Source organism: Schistocerca serialis, chromosome 8 (assembly GCF_023864345.2).
Source record: "Schistocerca serialis cubense isolate TAMUIC-IGC-003099 chromosome 8, iqSchSeri2.2, whole genome shotgun sequence".
Classification (NCBI taxonomy): Eukaryota; Metazoa; Arthropoda; class Insecta; order Orthoptera; family Acrididae; genus Schistocerca; species Schistocerca serialis.
The window spans coordinates 307,771,056-307,792,089 of NC_064645.1; the positions used below are offsets into that span (position 1 = coordinate 307,771,056).

General features: G+C 40.0%; 1 protein-coding gene across 1 annotated transcript in view; it reads right to left on the bottom strand.

Moving 5' to 3' along the window:
- LOC126416990 (uncharacterized) overlaps window positions 1–21,034 on the bottom strand; it is a 335,028-nt gene that overhangs the window by 218,715 nt on the left and 95,279 nt on the right. Inside the window, exon 11 of the mRNA XM_050084875.1 lies at window positions 12,253–12,412. Coding sequence (XP_049940832.1) covers window positions 12,253–12,412 — 160 coding nt within the window. The remainder of the gene's footprint in view (window positions 1–12,252; window positions 12,413–21,034) is intronic.

Genomic DNA, 21,034 nt, shown 5'->3' on the forward strand with positions numbered 1-21,034 from the left:
ACCAACTTCTGAGGCAAGCAATGGAAATTCATGGATGGCATAATATGTGAAAGAAAGGAAAGGGAACCACTATCCTATAACAGACTAATGTGTGATGCAAAGTAATGCTCAATAGGATTCAGTATTTACAGTAGCTTTTGAGCTCTTGCTTTTTCTTTAGCAAAAGTACACATATTCAATTCATATGGACCAAAATGTTCACTTCCACAGCATCAAAAGCTACATAATACGGTAATCTGTTGAGTGTTTCTAAGACTAGATAGGTTCACATACAAATAAAACAAAATAACTAATGTGGAAGCCTTTATGTTCCTTTAAATAGGCACATATTTTAGCGCACTCATGCAAAGCCAGTCATTTTTAAGACCCCACACAGATATCTGTGTTGGAGCGTATAGCAACTTATCAAAAAAAGAGCAATGTAATCAGTTTACCTGTAGAGACCCATGCAGGGAAATATATAAATAATTAAAAATAATTACACTTTCCGGCTTATATACACTGAAGAGCCAAAGAAACTGGCACACCTGCCAATTATCATGTAGGGTCCCCGCGAGCGCGCAGAAATGCCTCAACACAATGTGGCATGTATTTGACTAATGCATGAAGTAGTTCTGGAGGGAATTGACACCATGAATCCTGCAGGGCTGCCCATAAATCCAAAGGCCAAAGAAAGATAAAGGAGCATGAAGAACAGGAGCACAAAATATAGAATAAAATGAAACAAAAGATTTGGAAAAAATAAATGGAGAATGAGACTTGGAGATGTTGAATACAGTAAATTTGCGGCAGGTACAAAGAAGATAAGGATAATAGAACTGAAGTCGGGATTGCAAGAGATAAAAATAATTTGGGGAAGAGACACAGTAGTGGCAAGGAGGGAAGAAGAAAATCGTCACTAATGGAGACTTGTTAAAGAGATGTAGCAGGACTGTAGGACATACAAAGGAGAATTATGCCTTCCTGTAATAAAAACTGGAATTTCAAAAGACTGTAGGTGTGAAATAATTCTGAAGCCTGGGAAATAAGATTCCTTGAGTTGAAGGGAGTGAGGGAGAGTGGCAAAATTCATGACGTAGGTTTGGAAACTGTGCATCTCGAGTATAGCCTTGTGTGAAGATGAAACAATGACTGTGAAAGAAATTGAGGAAAAGAAATTAATAAAATCAGAATTGTTGTGCTACTGAAAGCTATTAAAATTGGGCTGACAACCAAATAATAAAGATAACAAATACAGTTATGGAATACATTCAAGAAAAGGAGCCTTTCTAGAACCTTTACAATTAAGAATGGCAATTAGTATAACATACATTGGGGCATTTTGGAGCTATTAACTTGACACAGATAAAGGTGGACCACATTGAGGATAATTAATAATGAGTGTAATAAATTTCTATCAGTCAACATTGTATGGATGTAATCAATTCATAGCAAGGGCTAGTTACAATAAAACCTCTTGTATTCAAGTTATTTGCAAACTTACATACAAATGCAATCATCTACTTTGCTATGTGTAAATAATTTTGCATTTTCATAGTCTTCAAGTTATAAAAGCTGTGTGTTACTAAAAATTGTTTAATCTAAAAACAAAGATGATGTGACTTACCAAATGAAAGTGCTGGCAGGTCGACAAAACAAACACAAACATACACACAAAATTCAAGCTTTCGCAACAAACTGTTGCCTCATCAGGAAAGAGGGAAGGAGAGGGAAAGACGAAAGGATGTGGGTTTTAAGGGAGAGGGTAAGGAGTCATTCCAATCCCGGGAGCGGAAAGACTTACCTTAGGGGGAAAAAAGGACGGGTATACACTCGCACACACACACATATCCATCCACACATATACAGACACAAGTAGACATATTTAAAGACAAAGAGTTTGAGCAGAGATGTCAGTCGAGGCAGAAGTGCAGAGGCAAAGATGTTGTTGAATGATAGGTGAGGTATGAGTGGCGGCAACTTGAAATTAGCGGAGATTGAGGCCTGGTGGATAACGGGAAGAGAGGATATATTGAAGAGTAAGTTCCCATCTCCGGAGTTCGGATAGGTTGGTGTTAGTAGGAAGTATCCAGATAACCCGGACGGTGTAACACTGCGCCAAGATGTGCTGGCCGTGCACCAAGGCATGTTTAGCCACAGGGTGATCCTCATTACCAACAAACACTGTCTGCCTGTGTCCATTCATGCGAATGGACAGTTTGTTGCTGGTCATTCCCACATAGAATGCATCACAGTGTAGGCAGGTCAGTTGGTAGATCACGTGGGTGCTTTCACACGTGGCTCTGCCTTTGATCGTGTACACCTTCCGGGTTACAGGACTGGAGTAGGTGGTGGTGGGAGGGTGCATGGGACAGGTTTTACACCGGGCGCAGTTACAAGTGTAAGAGCCAGAGGGTAGGGAAGGTGGTTTGGGGATTTCATAGGGATGAACTAAGAGGTTACGAAGGTTAGGTGGACGGCGGAAAGACACTTTTGGTGGAGTGGGGAGGATTTCATGAAGGATGGATCTCATTTCAGGGCAGGATTGGAGGAAGTCGTATCCCTGCTGGAGAGCCACATTCAGAATCTGATCCAGTCCCGGAAAGTATCCTGTGACAAGTGGGGCACTGTTGTGGTTCTTCTGTGGGAGGTTCTGGGTTTGAGAGGATGAGGAAGTGGCTCTGGTTATTTGCTTCTGTACCAGGTCGGGAGGGTAGTTGCGGGATGCGAAAGCTGTTGTCAGGTTGTTGGTGTAATGCTTCAGGGATTCCGGACTGGAGCAGATTCGTTTGCCACGAAGACCTAGGCTGTAGGGAAGGGACCGTTTGATGTGGAATGGGTGGCAGCTGTCGTAATGGAGGTACTGTTGCTTGTTGGTGGGTTTGATGTGGACGGACGTGTGAAGCTGGCCATTGGACAGGTGGAGGTCAACGTCAAGGAAAGTGGCATGGGATTTGGAGTAGGACCAGGTGAATCTGATGGAACCAAAGGAGTTGAGGTTGGAGAGGAAATTCTGGAGTTCTTCTTCACTGTGAGTCCAGATCATAAAGATGTCATCAATAAATCTGTACCAAACTTTGGGTTGGCAGGCCTGGGTAAGCAAGAAGGCTTCCTCTAAGTGACCCGTGAATAGGTTGGCGTACGAAGGGGCCATCCTGGTACCCATGGCTGTTCCCTTTAATTGTTGATATGTCTGGTCTTCAAAAGTGAAGAAGTTGTGGGTCAGGATGAAGCTGGCTAAGGTAATGAGGAAAGAGGTTTTAGGTAGAGTGGCAGGTGATCGGCGTGAAAGGAAGTGCTCCATCGCAGCGAGGCCCTGGCCGTGCGGAATATTTGTGTATAAGGAAGTGGCATCAATGGTTACAAGGATGGTTTCTGGGGGTAATGGATTGGGTAAGGATTCCAGGCATTCGAGAAAGTGGTTGGTGTCTTTGATGAAGGATGGGAGACTGCATGTAATGGGTTGAAGGTGTTGATCTACGTAGGCAGAGATACGTTCTGTGGGGGCTTGGTAACCAGCTACAATGGGGCGGCCGGGATGATTGGGTTTGTGGATTTTAGGAAGAAGGTAGAAGGTAGGGGTGCGGGGTGTCGGTGGGGTCAGGAGGTTTATGGAGTCAGAACCTTAGGCCCCCTACAAAACCTTTCACCTGACTCCATCAACCTCCTGATCCCACCGACACCCCGCACCCCTACCTTCTACCTTCTTACTAAAATTCACAAACCCAATCATCCCGGCCGCCCCATTGTAGCTGGTTACCAAGCCCCCACAGAACGTATCTCTGCCTACGTAGATCAACACCTTCAACCCATTACATGCAGTCTCCCATCCTTCATCAAAGACACCAACCACTTTCTCGAATGCCTGGAATCCTTACCCAATCCATTACCCCCAGAAACCATCCTTGTAACCATTGATGCCACTTCCTTATACACAAATATTCCGCACGGCCAGGGCCTCGCTGCGATGGAGCACTTCCTTTCACGCCGATCACCTGCCACTCTACCTAAAACCTCTTTCCTCATTACCTTAGCCAGCTTCATCCTGACCCACAACTTCTTCACTTTTGAAGACCAGACATATCAACAATTAAAGGGAACAGCCATGGGTACCAGGATGGCCCCTTCGTACGCCAACCTATTCACGGGTCACTTAGAGGAAGCCTTCTTGGTTACCCAGGCCTGCCAACCCAAAGTTTGGTACAGATTTATTGATGACATCTTCATGATCTGGACTCACAGTGAAGAAGAACTCCAGAATTTCCTCTCCAACCTCAACTCCTTTGGTTCCATCAGATTCACCTGGTCCTACTCCAAATCCCATGCCACTTTCCTTGACATTGACCTCCACCTGTCCAATGGCCAGCTTCACACGTCCGTCCACATCAAACCCACCAACAAGCAACAGTACCTCCATTACGACAGCTGCCACCCATTCCACATCAAACGGTCCCTTCCCTACAGCCTAGGTCTTCGTGGCAAACGAATCTGCTCCAGTCCGGAATCCCTGAAGCATTACACCAACAACCTGACAACAGCTTTCGCATCCCGCAACTACCCTCCCGACCTGGTACAGAAGCAAATAACCAGAGCCACTTCCTCATCCTCTCAAACCCAGAACCTCCCACAGAAGAACCACAACAGTGCCCCACTTGTCACAGGATACTTTCCGGGACTGGATCAGATTCTGAATGTGGCTCTCCAGCAGGGATACGACTTCCTCCAATCCTGCCCTGAAATGAGATCCATCCTTCATGAAATCCTCCCCACTCCACCAAAAGTGTCTTTCCGCCGTCCACCTAACCTTCGTAACCTCTTAGTTCATCCCTATGAAATCCCCAAACCACCTTCCCTACCCTCTGGCTCTTACCCTTGTAACTGCGCCCGGTGTAAAACCTGTCCCATGCACCCTCCCACCACCACCTACTCCAGTCCTGTAACCCGGAAGGTGTACACGATCAAAGGCAGAGCCACGTGTGAAAGCACCCACGTGATCTACCAACTGACCTGCCTACACTGTGATGCATTCTATGTGGGAATGACCAGCAACAAACTGTCCATTCGCATGAATGGACACAGGCAGACAGTGTTTGTTGGTAATGAGGATCACCCTGTGGCTAAACATGCCTTGGTGCACGGCCAGCACATCTTGGCGCAGTGTTACACCGTCCGGGTTATCTGGATACTTCCCACTAACACCAACCTATCCGAACTCCGGAGATGGGAACTTGCTCTTCAATATATCCTCTCTTCCCGTTATCCACCAGGCCTCAATCTCCGCTAATTTCAAGTTGCCGCCACTCATACCTCACCTGTCATTCAACAACATCTTTGCCTCTGCACTTCTGCCTCGACTGACATCTCTGCTCAAACTCTTTGTCTTTAAATATGTCTACTTGTGTCTGTATATGTGTGGATGGATATGTGTGTGTGTGCGAGTGTATATCCGTTCTTTTTTCCCCCTAAGGTAAGTCTTTCCACTACCGGGATTGGAATGACTCCTTACCCTCTCCCTTAAAACCCACATCCTTTCGTCTTTCCCTCTCCTTCCCTCTTTCCTGATGAGGCAACAGTTTGTTGCGAAAGCTTGAATTTTGTGTGTATGTTTGTGTTTGTTTTGTCGACCTGCCAGCACTTTCATTTGGTAAGTCACATCATCTTTGTTTTTAGATTAAACAATTTTTAGTAACACACAGCTTTTATAACTTGAAGACTATGAAAATGCAAAATTATTTACACATAGCAAAGTAGATGATTGCATTTGTATGTAAGTTTGCAAATAACTTGAATACAAGAGGTTTTATTGTAACTAGCCCTTGCTATGAATTGATTACATCCATACAATGTTGACTGATAGAAATTTATTACACTCATTATTAATTATCCTCAATGTGGTCCACCTTTATCTGTGTCAAGTTAATAGCTCCAAAATGCCCCAATGTATGTTATACTAATTGCCATTCTTAATTGTAAAGGTTCTAGAAAGGCTCCTTTTCTTGAATGTATTCCATAACTGTATTTGTTATCTTTATTATTTGGTTGTCAGCCCAATTTTAATAGCTTTCAGTAGCACAACAATTCTGATTTTATTAATTTCTTTTCCTCAATTTCTTTCACAGTCATTGTTTCATCTTCACACAAGGCTATACTCGAGATGCACAGTTTCCAAACCTACGTCATGAATTTTGCCACTCTCCCTCACTCCCTTCAACTCAAGGAATCTTATTTCCCAGGCTTCAGAATTATTTCACACCTACAGTCTTTTGAAATTCCAGTTTTTATTACAGGAAGGCATAATTCTCCTTTGTATGTCCTACAGTCCTGCTACATCTCTTTAACAAGTCTCCATTAGTGACGATTTTCTTCTTCCCTCCTTGCCACTACTGTGTCTCTTCCCCAAATTATTTTTATCTCTTGCAATCCCGACTTCAGTTCTATGATCCTTATCTTCTTTGTACCTGCCACAAATTTACTGTATTCAACATCTCCAAGTCTCATTCTCCATTTATTTTTTCCAAATCTTTTGTTTCATTTTATTCTATATTTTGTGCTCCTGTTCTTCATGCTCCTTTATCTTTCTTTGGCCTTTCTAACTCACTGTTTCCTTGAACAACTCCCAGATATCTCCCCAACACCTCTATCATACAAAGTAGCCTATTCTTTAATCAGTTGCATGAACAATGGTTCCTATAAGTCTATTCACTTTCTGTTTATGCCTACACCACCACACTAGTGACACAAGAACTTCACAATTGTACATATCTACAGGGCTATTACAAATGATTGAAGCGATTTCATAAATTCACTGTAGCTCCATTCATTGGCATATGGTCACGACACACTACAGATACGTAGAAAAACTCATAAAGTTTTGTTCAGCTGAAACCGCCTTTCAGGTTTCTGCCACCAGAGCGCTCGAGAGCGCAGTGAGACAAAATGGCGACAGGAGCCGAGAAAGCGTATGTCGTGCTTGAAATGCTCTCACATCAGTCAGTCATAACAGTGCAACGACACTTCAGGGTGAAGTTCAACAAAGATCCACCAACTGCTAACTCCATTATGCGATGGTATGTGCAGTTTAAAGCTTCTGGATGCCTCTGTAAGGGGAAATCAACGGGCCGGCCTGCAGTGAGCGAAGAAACGGTTGAACGCGTGCAGGCAAGTTTCACTCGTAGCCCGCAGAAGTCGACGAATAAAGCAAGCAGGGAGCTAAACGTACCACAGCCGACGGTTTGGAAAATCTTATGGAAAAGGCTAAAGCAGAAGCTGTACCGTTTAGCTTGCTACAAGCCCTGACACCCAATGACAAAGTGAAACGCTTTGAATTTTCAGCGTGGTTGCAACAGCTCATGGAAGAGGATGCGTTCAGTGCGAAACTTGTTTTCAGTGATGAAGCAACATTTTTTCTTAATGGTGAAGTGAACAGACACAATGTGCGAATCTGGGTGGTAGAGAATCCTCATGCATTCGTGCAGCAAATTTGCAATTCATCAAAAGTGAATGTGTTTTGTGCAATCTCACGGTTTAAAGTTTACGGCCCCCTTTTCTTCTGCGAAAAAAACATTACAGGACACGTGTATCTGGACATGCTGGAAAATTGGCTCACGCCACAACTGGAGACCAACAGCGCTGACTTCATCTTTCAACAGGATGGTGCTCCACCGCACTTCCATCATGATGTTCGGCATTTCTTAAACAGGAGATTGGAAAACTGATGGATCGGTCGTGGTGGAGATCATGATCAGCAATTCATGTCATGGCCTCCACGCTCTCCCGACTTAACCCCATGTGATTTCTTTCTGTGGGGTTATGTGAAAGATTCAGTCTTTAAGCCTCCTCTACCAAGAAACGTGCCAGAACTGCGAGCTCACATCAACGATGCTTTCGAACTCATTGATGGGGACATGCTGCGCTGATCGTGGGAGGAACTTGATTATTGGCTTGATGTCTGCCGAATCACTAAAGGGGCACATATAGAACATTTGTGAATGCCTAAAAAAACTTTTTGACTTTTTGTATGTGTGTGCAAAGCATTGTGAAAATATCTCAAATAGTAAAGTTATTGTAGAGCTGTGAAATCGCTTCAGTCATTTGTAATAACCCTGTATTTCTAATAGGTTTATAAATCTATGACTATTTACCAAGCAAACACATTAATAGATTAATTTTCTGTTTTTCCTGCCAACTAGAATTTCATTTTAAGGCCAAGTAAGATGCTCTGCCTAATAATCAAACACTGCATTTGAATTTCTCCTGTACGTTAACCCCCCACCCCCATTCCCCTCTCTCTCCTGCCCTTTTACTGGAGCATTTGAATCTTGTCCATTCTTTGTTGTTATGTATGAGGGGTAATCACAAAGTTTTAATTTTAACATAAAAATAGTCATATAATTAATTTTTTGTCTGTTTGTAGTTACATGCTGACAGTCTTGATAGACAATGAAATCTCCACATCCCCATAAAGTAGCATGTAACTACAGAAGCCAAAATAAGATTTGTGTCTTCAACTTTCTTGCCTCTTACTTGTTATGCAGTATTTATCTTTATCCATTTGTTCTTTAACTGTTTGCTGCCAGTCAAAATCATCATTCAGTTTCTACTTCACTGTAATAAAAATCTTTCAGGAAACAAAGCGTGTTATTAGGAAAGAGACAGGTATTAAGCTATCAGGCATCAACCAGCTGGGAACTAATTGCATTTGGGGCCCGACAAGGTTCCATCTTAGAGCCCTTACTTTTTATTATATATATCAATGACCTTTCATCAGTAACATTACCAGATGCCAAGTTTGTTTTGTTTTCCAATGGTACAAAAATTGCAATAAATAGCAAATCAAGTGTAGTCTTAGAAAGATCGGCTAGTAAAATATTTGTGGACATTAATCACAGGTTCCTAGCCAATTCTTTGTCACTAAACTTTGGAAAAACACATGTACATGCCTAACATATCATGACAAGCATATAGAAGAAGTGGACAGTGTTAAATTCTTGGGCTTGATAATAAATTCAACTTGGAGGAGCACACTACAGAACTGCTGAAGTGTCTAAACAAACCTCTATTTGCAATGCGAATTCTGTCAGACATAGGGGATTTAAAAATGTAAAAGCTGGCATTCTATGATTACTTTCACTCCATAATGGCATATGCAATTATTTTTTGGGGTAGCTCATGAAGCCAAGCTAAAGTTTTCTGGGCACAAAAACGTGCAATAAGAATTATATGTGTGAACTCAAGAACATCCTGCAGAGGCCTGTTTAGGGAACTAGGGATACTAACTACTCCTTCATAATATATTTATTCCTTAATGAAATTTGTCATTAAAAATATATCACTTTTTCAAATCAACAGCTCAGTTCATAGAATCAGTATTAGAAATAAGAATAATCTTCAGAAGGATTTAAAGCCACTTACTCTTGTACAAAAAGGTGTGCATTATTCAGTAATACACATTTTCAATAACTTGCCAGAAGCCATGAAAAGCTCAACAACCAATGAAATTCAGTTTAAGGAAAGCCACAATTGAACTTCTGCACCATTTCAGTGCAGCAATGTGTCCATTGTAAATAAGTATTGTAGCAGTTCTATTATATGTTTATTACCTTAGAAGTAAAAAAAAAAAATTTCAGTTTTAAATTCAGTGCATTTATGTAATCTTAGTAACTGAGTGTTGTAAAATGATCCTTTCATATAGTTCATAAAAAAATAAAAATAAAATAAAAAAGGACGATCATTCCACTTGGGACCTGTGGAAGGTACATTAGCTTATTTGTTTTAGTTGTAAATATTTGTCATGCATTATTATTTTTCTGACATGTTATACATCCTGGATGACATCCTCACTATGGATCAATTGGAATGAAAGCAAATCCAATCTAATCTAATCTGTCTTTATCAATGAGATCATCACTCTAGTAATCCAAATAATCCCATACACACCCAAAAACTTAGATTTTTCTATTATATTTTTTATTTGTTGTAGGTAAACTATGTTCATAGCAGATGTGGTATTTTTGAAAGAACAAAACCAGATGAGCTATGTTTTTTCAAAGTTTAAAGTTAGTTTATCTGTGCAAAATGAGTTAGCAAACACTTCACTTACTGCAAGGAGAATTCAGTAAGTAAAGCAACACACTTTACTCTGAAAGCTGGTTGATTTTAATCAAGATTCTAATACAGTGTATTAATCCTCATTCTTTTGGCTACAAAGCCATATTTTTCAACACAATCTCTGTTCAATGCGATGACCTTATGCCACCTTACTTGGAGGACTTGTATGCCCATAACTCTACTGGTTGATGTTGCAGCCAATGTCTTGCTGCATCAATAACCTCCCAATCATCCATATACTGCTTTCCACAGAGAGCTTTCTTAATTGGGCTGAACAGATGGAAGTTGGAAGGTGCAAGATCTGGGCTGTAGTGGGAAATAGGAAGAGTAGTTCAACAAAGTTTTGTGAGCTCCCCTCAGGTAAGCAGACTTATGTGAGGCTGTGCATTGTCATGGAGCAGCAGAAGTCATTTGCATTTTTGTGGTGATAGACATGCTGAAGTCGTTTCTTCAATTTTCTGAGGGTAGCACAATACAATCCAGAGTTGATCATTGTATCATCATGGAGGACATCAGAGTCCCAGAAAACTGTCACCATGATTTTACTGGTGGAAGGTGCAGCTTTGAAATTTTTCTTTGGAGGAGAAGTGATGTGGTGCCACTTCATGGATTGCCATTTTGTTATCAGCTCGAAGTGATAAACCCATGTTTCATCACCTATGATGACGTTTGACAAAAAATTATCATGATAGGCCTTATAACATGCAAGCAATTTTGCACAGGTGGGCATTCATAGCTCTTTATGTTCTAGTATTAAGTGGCAAGGAACCCAGTGGGCACAGGCTTTTGAATACCCCAACTGGTGGATGGATGTATCAACACTAATGACAGAGGTGTCCCCTTGAACAGTAAGGTGTTTGCTTGTAATCTGTCGATCACTTCATATGAGTGCATATATATGTTCCAAACTTGAAGGAGTCACAGCTGTGTGTGACAGGCTGGTACACAGAGATCCGACAGGTTTGTGCAACATTGTTGCGATGATGACAGACGCGTCGCCCAATGACAATGTTTTTGTTCACTGGCAGGTCTCTGTATATATTCTGTACGTGTCTTTGAATATCTGCAGTTATCTGGTTTCCCACCAAAATAAACTCAATAGCAGGTTGGAATGCACCTCCGTCACAGATGTCACTTTGAAGGCTATGTATAGCACCACCAACTACTGGAGCTTTACGTAACTATAGGGGCTGAAGCAGGAATATTCCACAACATCTCATAAAAAATTCTACCTTTTTTCAACCAAAACTGACAGAGAGAAAATGTGTTGCATTGCTTACTAAATACTTCTCAAATATTCTCCATGGATGCTTCTCTGATTGGCTTGACAGTAATATTTGAATCAGGAAGCAAAATTAGTCTTAAAGCATTATTACATATTATGCATATGTTACTAATATGCATGTAAAATGATATATGTAATAATGCTTTTATTATCAATAAAAAGGACTACTTTTACCCCTGATTAGAATAAAATGTTTGATTATGAATGTAGAAGAAGAACTGTAACAGGACCATTATTTAACCCTGGAGAATTCCCACTGAGATTTCGCCATATGAAGATGATAATATAAAATCCCTGCTTGTATTACTCAAACATCCTAATGGAACTTCCTGTATCATGTTTGTTAAACAGGAACTAAATTTGGTACATGCTGAAGTTAGTTTTACTAATAGAATAATAGGACTGACGCAATCAAATGGCTTTGATAAGTCACAGAAGATTCAAACTACTGATATTTTATGATGTAAACATTTTATTATGTGCTCAGTGAAGATATAAGATATAAGGAATAAGGGATCATACAGAGGCATACAGACAGTTGTTTTACCATCACTCTATTTGTGAGTGTAACAGGGGGAGAAATGACAAGTAGTGGTACAGGGTAACCTCCACCACACACTTTATGGTTGCTTGCAAAGTATCTATGTAGATGTAGAGATTCACTGAAAAAGTGTTGGATGAGGTGCACTGACAAAGAACAGGCCCATGTTTAAAAAGTGAGTACCTTTTTACATAAAAAATAGTCTTTCACTACCAGGTGAAGAAATTTTCTCATAGCTTCACATAAACATACTTTTCTTGTGAGTGCATTTATCTTTTAACAGAAAACATCTGATGTAGTTGCTAATTTTCATTCTCCATGATTAAACAAACAGCAATACCTGTAATGGTTGGATATTTGGTGGAGAATTTGTGACAATGACAGTGTCTGCATGGCTTGAGGAATTCCCACATGAAGCAGACAGTCGGAGACAGTATTTGGCGTCTCCTTTCAGGCCTGGCCATGTTCCCACAGGCCCAGGAATACCAAGCTGTATCTCCCTGTAAATTTGCCTTTATTAGGTAATATAGCAATACAAAATTAACAAGATTGTGAAAAAGGTAATAAATACATGCTAGCACAACATCATGGCTACCATCCATCAAGGCAATTAGGTACTCCGCAGAGAAACAGAACACATGTTTTATATCATATATATGCACACACTTCATGTACTAAAGTAATAGCTCATAATTAATACTGCAACTATGAAAGGTGAGGTTATAGGTCTAGATTTTACAACAAATAGCATAAATTAACCAGAATCATAATTGTAAACACTTTTAAAATCTAGTAACAATTAATTACTTCTGTTGTTGTTATTGATATCAACTAACAGAAAACAGCACGTCAGACAATCTAACTCTTTTTTCATCTTTTTTTACACAAATTTCCTAAATGCACACCATCAAATGTTACTTTTTTCCTTACTTTATTTTCACAATTTTTTTGAACTCACTTTAAAAACAAGCACCATGTAGAGTACATTATTGAAAATCATTTGTTCATTGATCGCATTCTGCAGATCCCCAAAAAAAAGTTCAAATGTGTGTGAATTCGTAAGGGACCAAACTGCTGAAGTCATCAGTCTCTAGTCTTACAAACTACTTACACTAACTTATGCTAAGAACAACATACACGCCCATGTCTGAAGGAGGGCTTGAGCCTCTGGGAGGAGGGGCCGCACATTCCGTGACATGGCATTTCAAACCACGTGGCCACTCCACACAGCAATCCCATCAAAAAGGAGAGACTTTACAGAGGGGGGCAAGTCAACGTATACAGTAACAAGAAACAAGGACAGCATAGGAACTTCTTCTACATATTTTATTAACAAAAAATATCATTATTCTGCATAATGCTGTTAATGCTTATAACTTCTAAATTTAATATGCTTATAACTTCTAAATTTAATCAAGTAAATTAGTAAGAAAGCTGTTATTCCAAAGAAAGCTGCTGCTTCCTTACTTTTACTATGAAGCCGCTGTTTATCTCTGATGAGATGCATAATATTTACTTGATTACGATGGTTGATATGATTTGATCTGTTTTTTACTTGGTCCTGTTGATTACATATCCTACAAAGGGTGCACTAGTAATGTAGGACAAATCAAGTGAAATAATACAAAATTATGTGAGCATTTTGTATATCATACAAATACTTATTTTCTATGAATGACTGATTGCAGACAATATTACAACCTCCATTTTACTGGTATAAGTTCAAGTGAATGCTTAAAATAGCAGAATGAATGAAGTCATGCATTTTTATCCAAGTGGCACAAATAAATAAATAAATTTACACAGTGTCATAATGGTTTAAATTAAAATACAAAATTTACATCTTCATCACATAAGTAACTTCAAGTGAATACTTAATAGTGTGGAATAAATGGTAGTACACATTTTAATCTATGATGTACATGAATTTTAATTATTTTTATTATTATAACTTATGTTAGGAATACACAATTTTATCTTCATAACATAGGTAAAGCTTTTCTTTTAAGAGTTTTATTTTTTACCTAACTAGTTTCATCTATTTTTACTCAAAAGGATGCCTTATTACTCTACAAATTCATTCATTTTATAAAATGTTTGTTCCCTGAGGGATGCTTTTAGTTTCCTTTTGAATACCTGTATCTTATTAATTTCTTATTTTTTACACTGATGAGAAATTTTTCCCCTGTCTTATGTTATGTTTGTGAATGTCACAGTTTTTTTTGAATAATTCCTTGTTACTGGATACAAACATCATCAGTGAGAATACATATTGATTTCTAACAGTAAATATCCTGAGATCTTAAAGAGACCTCTGCAGAATGTTCTGTTAGAAACCACGCATATAATCCTCACTACTCTTTTTTGTAGTTTGGAGACTTTTTCAACACCTGTAGCATTTCCCCAGAAGATAATACTGTTAGGACAGTACAGAATGGAAATATGCAAAATATGATGAAACCAATCTTTATCTACCAACAAGGTGAGAAGCAGCTCTCAAGGCAAAACATGCTGTGCTAAGTTTTTGACCAGTTGATCAATTTGCTCTTTCCATCTTAGCTGGCTGTCTATCTGGATGCCTAAGAATTTTATATGTGTGATTTCATACATTTTTTGGTTGATAACTCCATTTTAAGAACTTGGAGATTTTTATTTACTGGCTGAAATTGTATAATATTAGTTTTTAAAAAAAATTAGGGTTAGCCAATTTGCTGTGAACCATCTGTGTACTTGGTTAGTGACTGTCAGGGCTTGTATCCTGCACTGCGGAGCTGGGACCTTCGATTACAATACTTGTGTCATCTGCAAACACGACTATTTTTGCTCTCTCATTAATTGTAACTGGTAGATCATAGATGTAGATCAAGAAAATCAGTGGTCCAAGGATCGAGTCCTGGGGGACTCTGTATTTTACATTTCCTCAGTCGGAATTTACTGTTACACCTACCTCCATTAAGATAACTCTTTGCTTCCTGTTGTGTAGATAAGATTCTAGTGATGTCACAAAGGTTTGTCTTTAATGCCATAGTATGGAAGCTTTTTTAGTAATATGTTACGATCTACACAGTGGTAAGCTTTAGCAGGGTCACAAAAGATCCCCATTGGATACCTTCTGAGATTTAATTCACCTAGAGTTTCATCAGTTAGGCTAAATCTAACTCTCTATGTGGAGCAAAGAGATGAGCCAATAATTGGACAGTACTTAGACATCTCTTGCCCTACTTTTGTGGATGGGCAACACCATTGCATGTTTCATTCTATCTGGAAATTTCCCAGTTTTCATTGACCAGTTACACCAATAGCATAATAAGTGACTGATTAAGTCTGCACATGACTTTAAATTCTATCTGATATTCCATCACATCCAGAAGATCCACAGCTTTTAAGTAATTTTATGATTTTTAAAATTTCTTTACGAGTTGTGCTTTTGAAATGAAGAGCTATATTTAGTGTGATTTAGTGGCTCTATGGCTTCTGTGAGAGAGAGTTTATTACAGTTCTCTGTTATTTCAGCTGCAGTGAAAAAAAGTTATTAAAATAAGAGGCTGCAACTTTTTGATTATTATTGTCTGAACTTTTACCAGAGGACTGTGGAGTCCCTGATTGTTCAGATTTTATATTCCTATATGTCTCACTTTTTATGATGTTCGATATGGTTTTTACTTTCTTGTTTGACTAGCTAATTTTTTCTGCATGATGCATTTGTCTGGCCTTCCTGATAACATATGTTAGAAATTTCACAGTGTTTTTTGTAATGTAGTTTCACTGCTAAGTTTGCACTAGCTCCTTGTTCCACACACAAGTCTCTGTTTTTAGCACATGATATTCTGATGTCAGTAGTTATCCACTCTTTCCTTCACATGAGGTTGGTTTCATTTTAATCTGTCTTTGGGGGAAGCAGGCTTCAAAATGTTTGACCAATAAGGCCAGACATGAATTGAATTTCTCAATCATTGTACCTGCCTGGTACACTCCATCCCATTGTTCATAGTGTGAACTGTTTTCATATTTATTATTCTAACATGTTTACCCTGGGTGTGACCATTTACTGTTTTTCAACTAGTAAGTTTTAAGGTTGCAATTGACCATCATGATCAGATAGACCATGTATTATAGCTTGTGTGTTTACATCATTGTAATTTATGGGATCCATAAACAAATTATTAATCAATATATTGCTGTGCACTTCTATTCTTGTTGGGAGTGAGACTATCAGGAGTAGGCTGAAAGTTGACAACGATGATTCAAGTTGTTTATTACTGTTACTATCTGAAAGAAAAATTAATGTTAAAGTCACCACATACTATAATCTGACTGTTATTCCTATAACAATATTTTGAAAGGAAAGCTACTATTTGCCACATAGCGGAAAGGCTGAGTCGCAGATAGGTACAACGAAAAGACTATTGTAAATAAATAAAGCTTTTGGACATTCAGGCCTTTGTCCACAATAGACATAGACACACACACAAAACACACACACACACACACACACACACACACCACACACACACACACACACACACACACACACACACATACACACACACACACATGAACACACACAAAAAGAAAAGGTGTGGTTTCAGTTGCCTGAGATTGTGGTCGCATGTGTGAGTTGCGTTTGTGTGCGTGCCTGTGTTTGTGTTGTGTGTGTCTATGTCTATTGTTGACAAAGGCCTTAATGGCTGAAAGCTTTATTTATTTGTGACAGTCTTTTTGTTGTGCCTATCTGAAACTCAGCATCTCTGCTGTATGGTGAGTAGCAACTTTCCTTTCATAATATTGCTACATTCCATCCTGGATGTCCCATTGTTTGTTATTCCTATACAGTTTTTTAGGAACTAATAATAGCTGCAAGGAACTTTTTAATGTTTCCCACAGGTGCCCGGTAAACTGCAGTTATTGGAGGAACTGAGCTTACAATTTTAATTTGACAGCACAGCATTCAAAATGTTGTTCAGTATAGCACCAAGCTACATATGTGTTTGTGATCTAAGAGTGTTGTGCATATAAATTGCCACCCTACCTTGGGTTGAGTTTGTTCTGCAGTAGTAAGACACAATTCCACAACTATTTAAATGTATTTGATTGATTTCTGTAACTTCCAGGTGACATTCAGTTTGACAGAGCACAACAGCAATAGTTTCATCAGTGTCAGCTGTTTCTTGAAGAGAAAGAAGTAGAACTTCTTCTTTATTTATAGGGCTTCTTATATTTTGGCAATCTATTGTACTTCTGACAGTTTTCTGAATGTTAGAATTGATATGAGCTAACTTATTATTAAAGAGTACAACATTTACCCTGTAACTTTCCCTGTTAATTTTTCAAAGAAAATAGTTTGTATATCTCTAAATACTGAGTCCTATTTATAATACATTATTACTCTCATACAGCATTACAACAAACACTGCTGCTTGCAATATAGCTAGCAGAACCTTCTGTCCCTGTATATGTATACTGAGGTATCTTGTAGGAAGAGTGGTTAATGATGTATGGTTTTAGTTATCTGTTTCATGTTAGATGGAAGTTTATTTAATATCTTACCACTAGAGTACATAACTTGATTCTAAACATTCGACAAGGAGGCAAAGTTTACACGAAAATTATTTTTATGTCTTGTATTGTGACTGTTGTATTAAAGTTCAGTTAACCTGATTTTTATTATCAGTAACAAATAGCATTAAGGGGTAAATATACTGAGAACTATATACTTCCAGATTCCACAGTACCCTGTGGTGCAAGCAGTGGCACCATCACAGTACTACCTCGCATCCATGAGTCATGTGCTTCCACTGGTATTCTCCCATCAAGCGAGTATTTAGTTTGCCGTCCAGCCACTCTGCAGCCACTCTTCACATCAGGCTTAACACCAAAAGCACCTAGCAGTTTTCCAGTTGGACATCCTTTGACAAGCAGTCTTCTCACTCCCAGCCTCACCTCAGCTGTGCCTGGCACCTCATAATTCGGGTTCACTCACTGCATTGTCAATAGCATATGACCTCACAGACTTCGTCCATCCTTGAGCACATGACCATTCATCGCCAACCGAGGCCTCAAGCACTTGACTGCTCACTGTCAATCACAGGCCACTTTCCTCATCAGTGTAAGAACATTCCATTACAATCATCAGTGATTGACTGTCACCCTGAACCAAGTACTGCAACCTCATATCCCTTGAACTCCTGCTATTGTGCTCCATTCACTGGATTTAATAAACATACAACTCTTCTTTGCTACCTGGGCACTTACTTTGTAGTGTGTTTCTCACTTTGGGTCACACATTCTAGGTCGATGAGAATAATTGGTTTTGCCTTACATGACAAAAGTGACTGTCATCCAAAGCAGCAAATCCTCCATGATTTACATGCTCAACCAGTGTAGCCTTCCGTACCCAGGCACTGTTTTGGAATGTGCTGATTTTCATCACATACATGTGCCCTCACTACCTCGGTGTCATTTTGGTACAGTGACGCAGCACTCAGATGTATCAGTGGATCTCCTGCTTTGCTTATGGTGCTTACAACATGACTATGAGCTTCTCCTACAAAAGTTAACCCATGTGGCACTAATGACGCAATCATTGCTACCTCAAAAATTCAATGAAGAGTTGGAGCATTGGCCCATCTCTCTCACATAGTTAGAAAATACTTCAGGGCATCCACAATTCAAGATCATGCCCAACAAAGAGTCTTTCTTCCTATCTGTTCTGATGCTCCTCGACCCTGGTACAGACTTCTCTACCCTGACCTATGTCCACTTGTGGGACCAACATACTATCTGTTATGACACTTTCCATGTTCTTGTACACCCTCATAAATCTGAGGAACTTCCTTGATGACAAATTTTTGTGCCACTGAACACAACTATCTTTCCAAGGCACCTTACTTGATGCCAAATTGTCATACTCTTGTGCACACTGACTGTTCTGAGGCAGGTTCCTTGATGCCACGGGTTTCATTTCTCATCCTACTTTCTTTTCTTATTTTCCATGCTCCTTCAAATGCTATATATCTGTCTTCATTTGTGCCATTACTTAGCTTCCTGCGGATTCTAACTCATTATCTATCTGCCACCAGCCCTTCCGTCACTGGCCTCAGCAGTTTGGCCATGTCGTCACCAGCTCCAGTGCCTCTGGCCCTGCCAACACCTCCAGCCCTGCTACTGCGACATGCTTTGCTCCTTTGCATCCCACAGAATCGATATCTTGACGTCTGGCTCACTCAGGCCATCCCCTCATGGTTAACACACAAGCCATCCCTATCAGATACTTTATGCTCCATACTGCAGGACCTCACACGTTTCCCTTGTCATCACAGTACACTTTCACCCTGGAAGGCCACATGCTATACTGCTCCTGCACTTTTTTCACATATGGGCCTTTGAACAAGCCATACCCTGTGCTGTTCCTGGTCAGATGTCTCTGGGTAAACTCATGTCGGTAGCACTACCTGCTACCACAGGGACCTCTTGCATCATACAGGGCTATAACCAATTCTCATCTGCATACCTTCCTCTGACCATCAACTGGACTTCCCTTGACCTCTGATTATGCACTCCTGGAAGTTTTGACCTTCCCAGATGATGATCCTGCATCTATCTCTTTTCCAGGTTCCCTCTTATAAGTTCTCGTCCGAGCCAGGACCATCTGTTGCAGCCGCATCCGAACCATCAGCCTTCTACCAATGCCCACTGGGTCCAGCCTCCTTTGCCTTAAACACTCAACAGATGGACCGCCTTCCCAACACTGGAGCACCCCTCCCTTTTGCAGCCCCATCTTCTGCAAGAAGGCTAGGTCATCTCTTCCTTAAGGGGGGACTGAGGCTGTATTTACAGGATACCACTGTGTAACGTATACACTGACCACACAGTCATGTATTGAATATTGTCACAGCTCCAGCCTGCTTAAGGATGCTTCATCTGGAGATGAAACACAAACAATCTGCACCAAAAGACACATGTCATATTGTTTACAATTGAACTTCCAGCAGCTACAGGTCACCCTGTGGAGCAAACAGTGCTGCCATCATGGCACTACCTCACATCCGTGAGTCATGTGCCTCGGGTAGAATTCTTCTGCTAGACAAGTATTAAGGCTGCCAACTGAACACTCTGCATCCACTCTCCACTTAGGACTTAATGCCGATTGTACCTAGCAGTTCCTCAACTGAAGCTCCTTCAACGAGCAGTCTTCACACACTGACTTCACGCTGGCTGCACCTACCAGCTCATCATTTGGAGTTCACTGCCTATGACGTCATGGACTTTGTTCATCATTGAGCACCCGCTGCTCTTTGTCGACCAAGGCCTCGAGCATCTGACAGCTCACCACTGACCATATCTCACAGATCTGATCAGCCTGAACCGCCTAGTACAACCCTCACATCTCATGCTATTGTACTCTGTTCATTATTTGCTACCTGGGCACTTCAATTGTTGTGTGCTCCTCACTCTTGGTCACAAACATTAAAAAGACAACTGTAAACAAATGCCGGCCGTGGTGGCTGAGTGGCTCTAGGCGCTTCAGTCCTGAACCACATGACTGCTACAGTCGCAGATTCGAATCCTGCTTGAGGCATGGATGTGTGTGATGTCCTTAAGTCAGTTAGATTTAAGTAGTTCTAAGTTCTAGGAGACTGATGACCTCAGATGTTAAGTCCCATAGTGCTCAGATCTATTTGAACCATTTTGTAAATCAAAGCAGCAGCAAATAAGCAATCAGGATATGAAAGAAGGGCAGTAGTACCACCATATCTGGAGGATGTTCTAGTGTCAAAGAGCACCAGTAAATTACTAAGCTAAACAATGAGCAACAATTAGAATGTATATATTCTTTAACATTGTTGTACAAGAATATTCCAGCTTTAAGTAGTAAAATGAGTGAATTAGAAGTGCTCCTAAATGATGATCTTAAGGACTCTCACTGGTTTGCACCTATGAGCAATGGCCAAGGGAACCACAAACATTCACTGTTACAATTACATATTTTAAAATGATAAGTTACTTCCATAGGTAAACTTATAACTATTGTGAAGAATGTGTATTTGTTAGGAAGGGCTGTAATTAAAAAGACATTAAACTGAACTGCATTCAAAAAGAATCTGAGTGCTGCCCATGTGAAC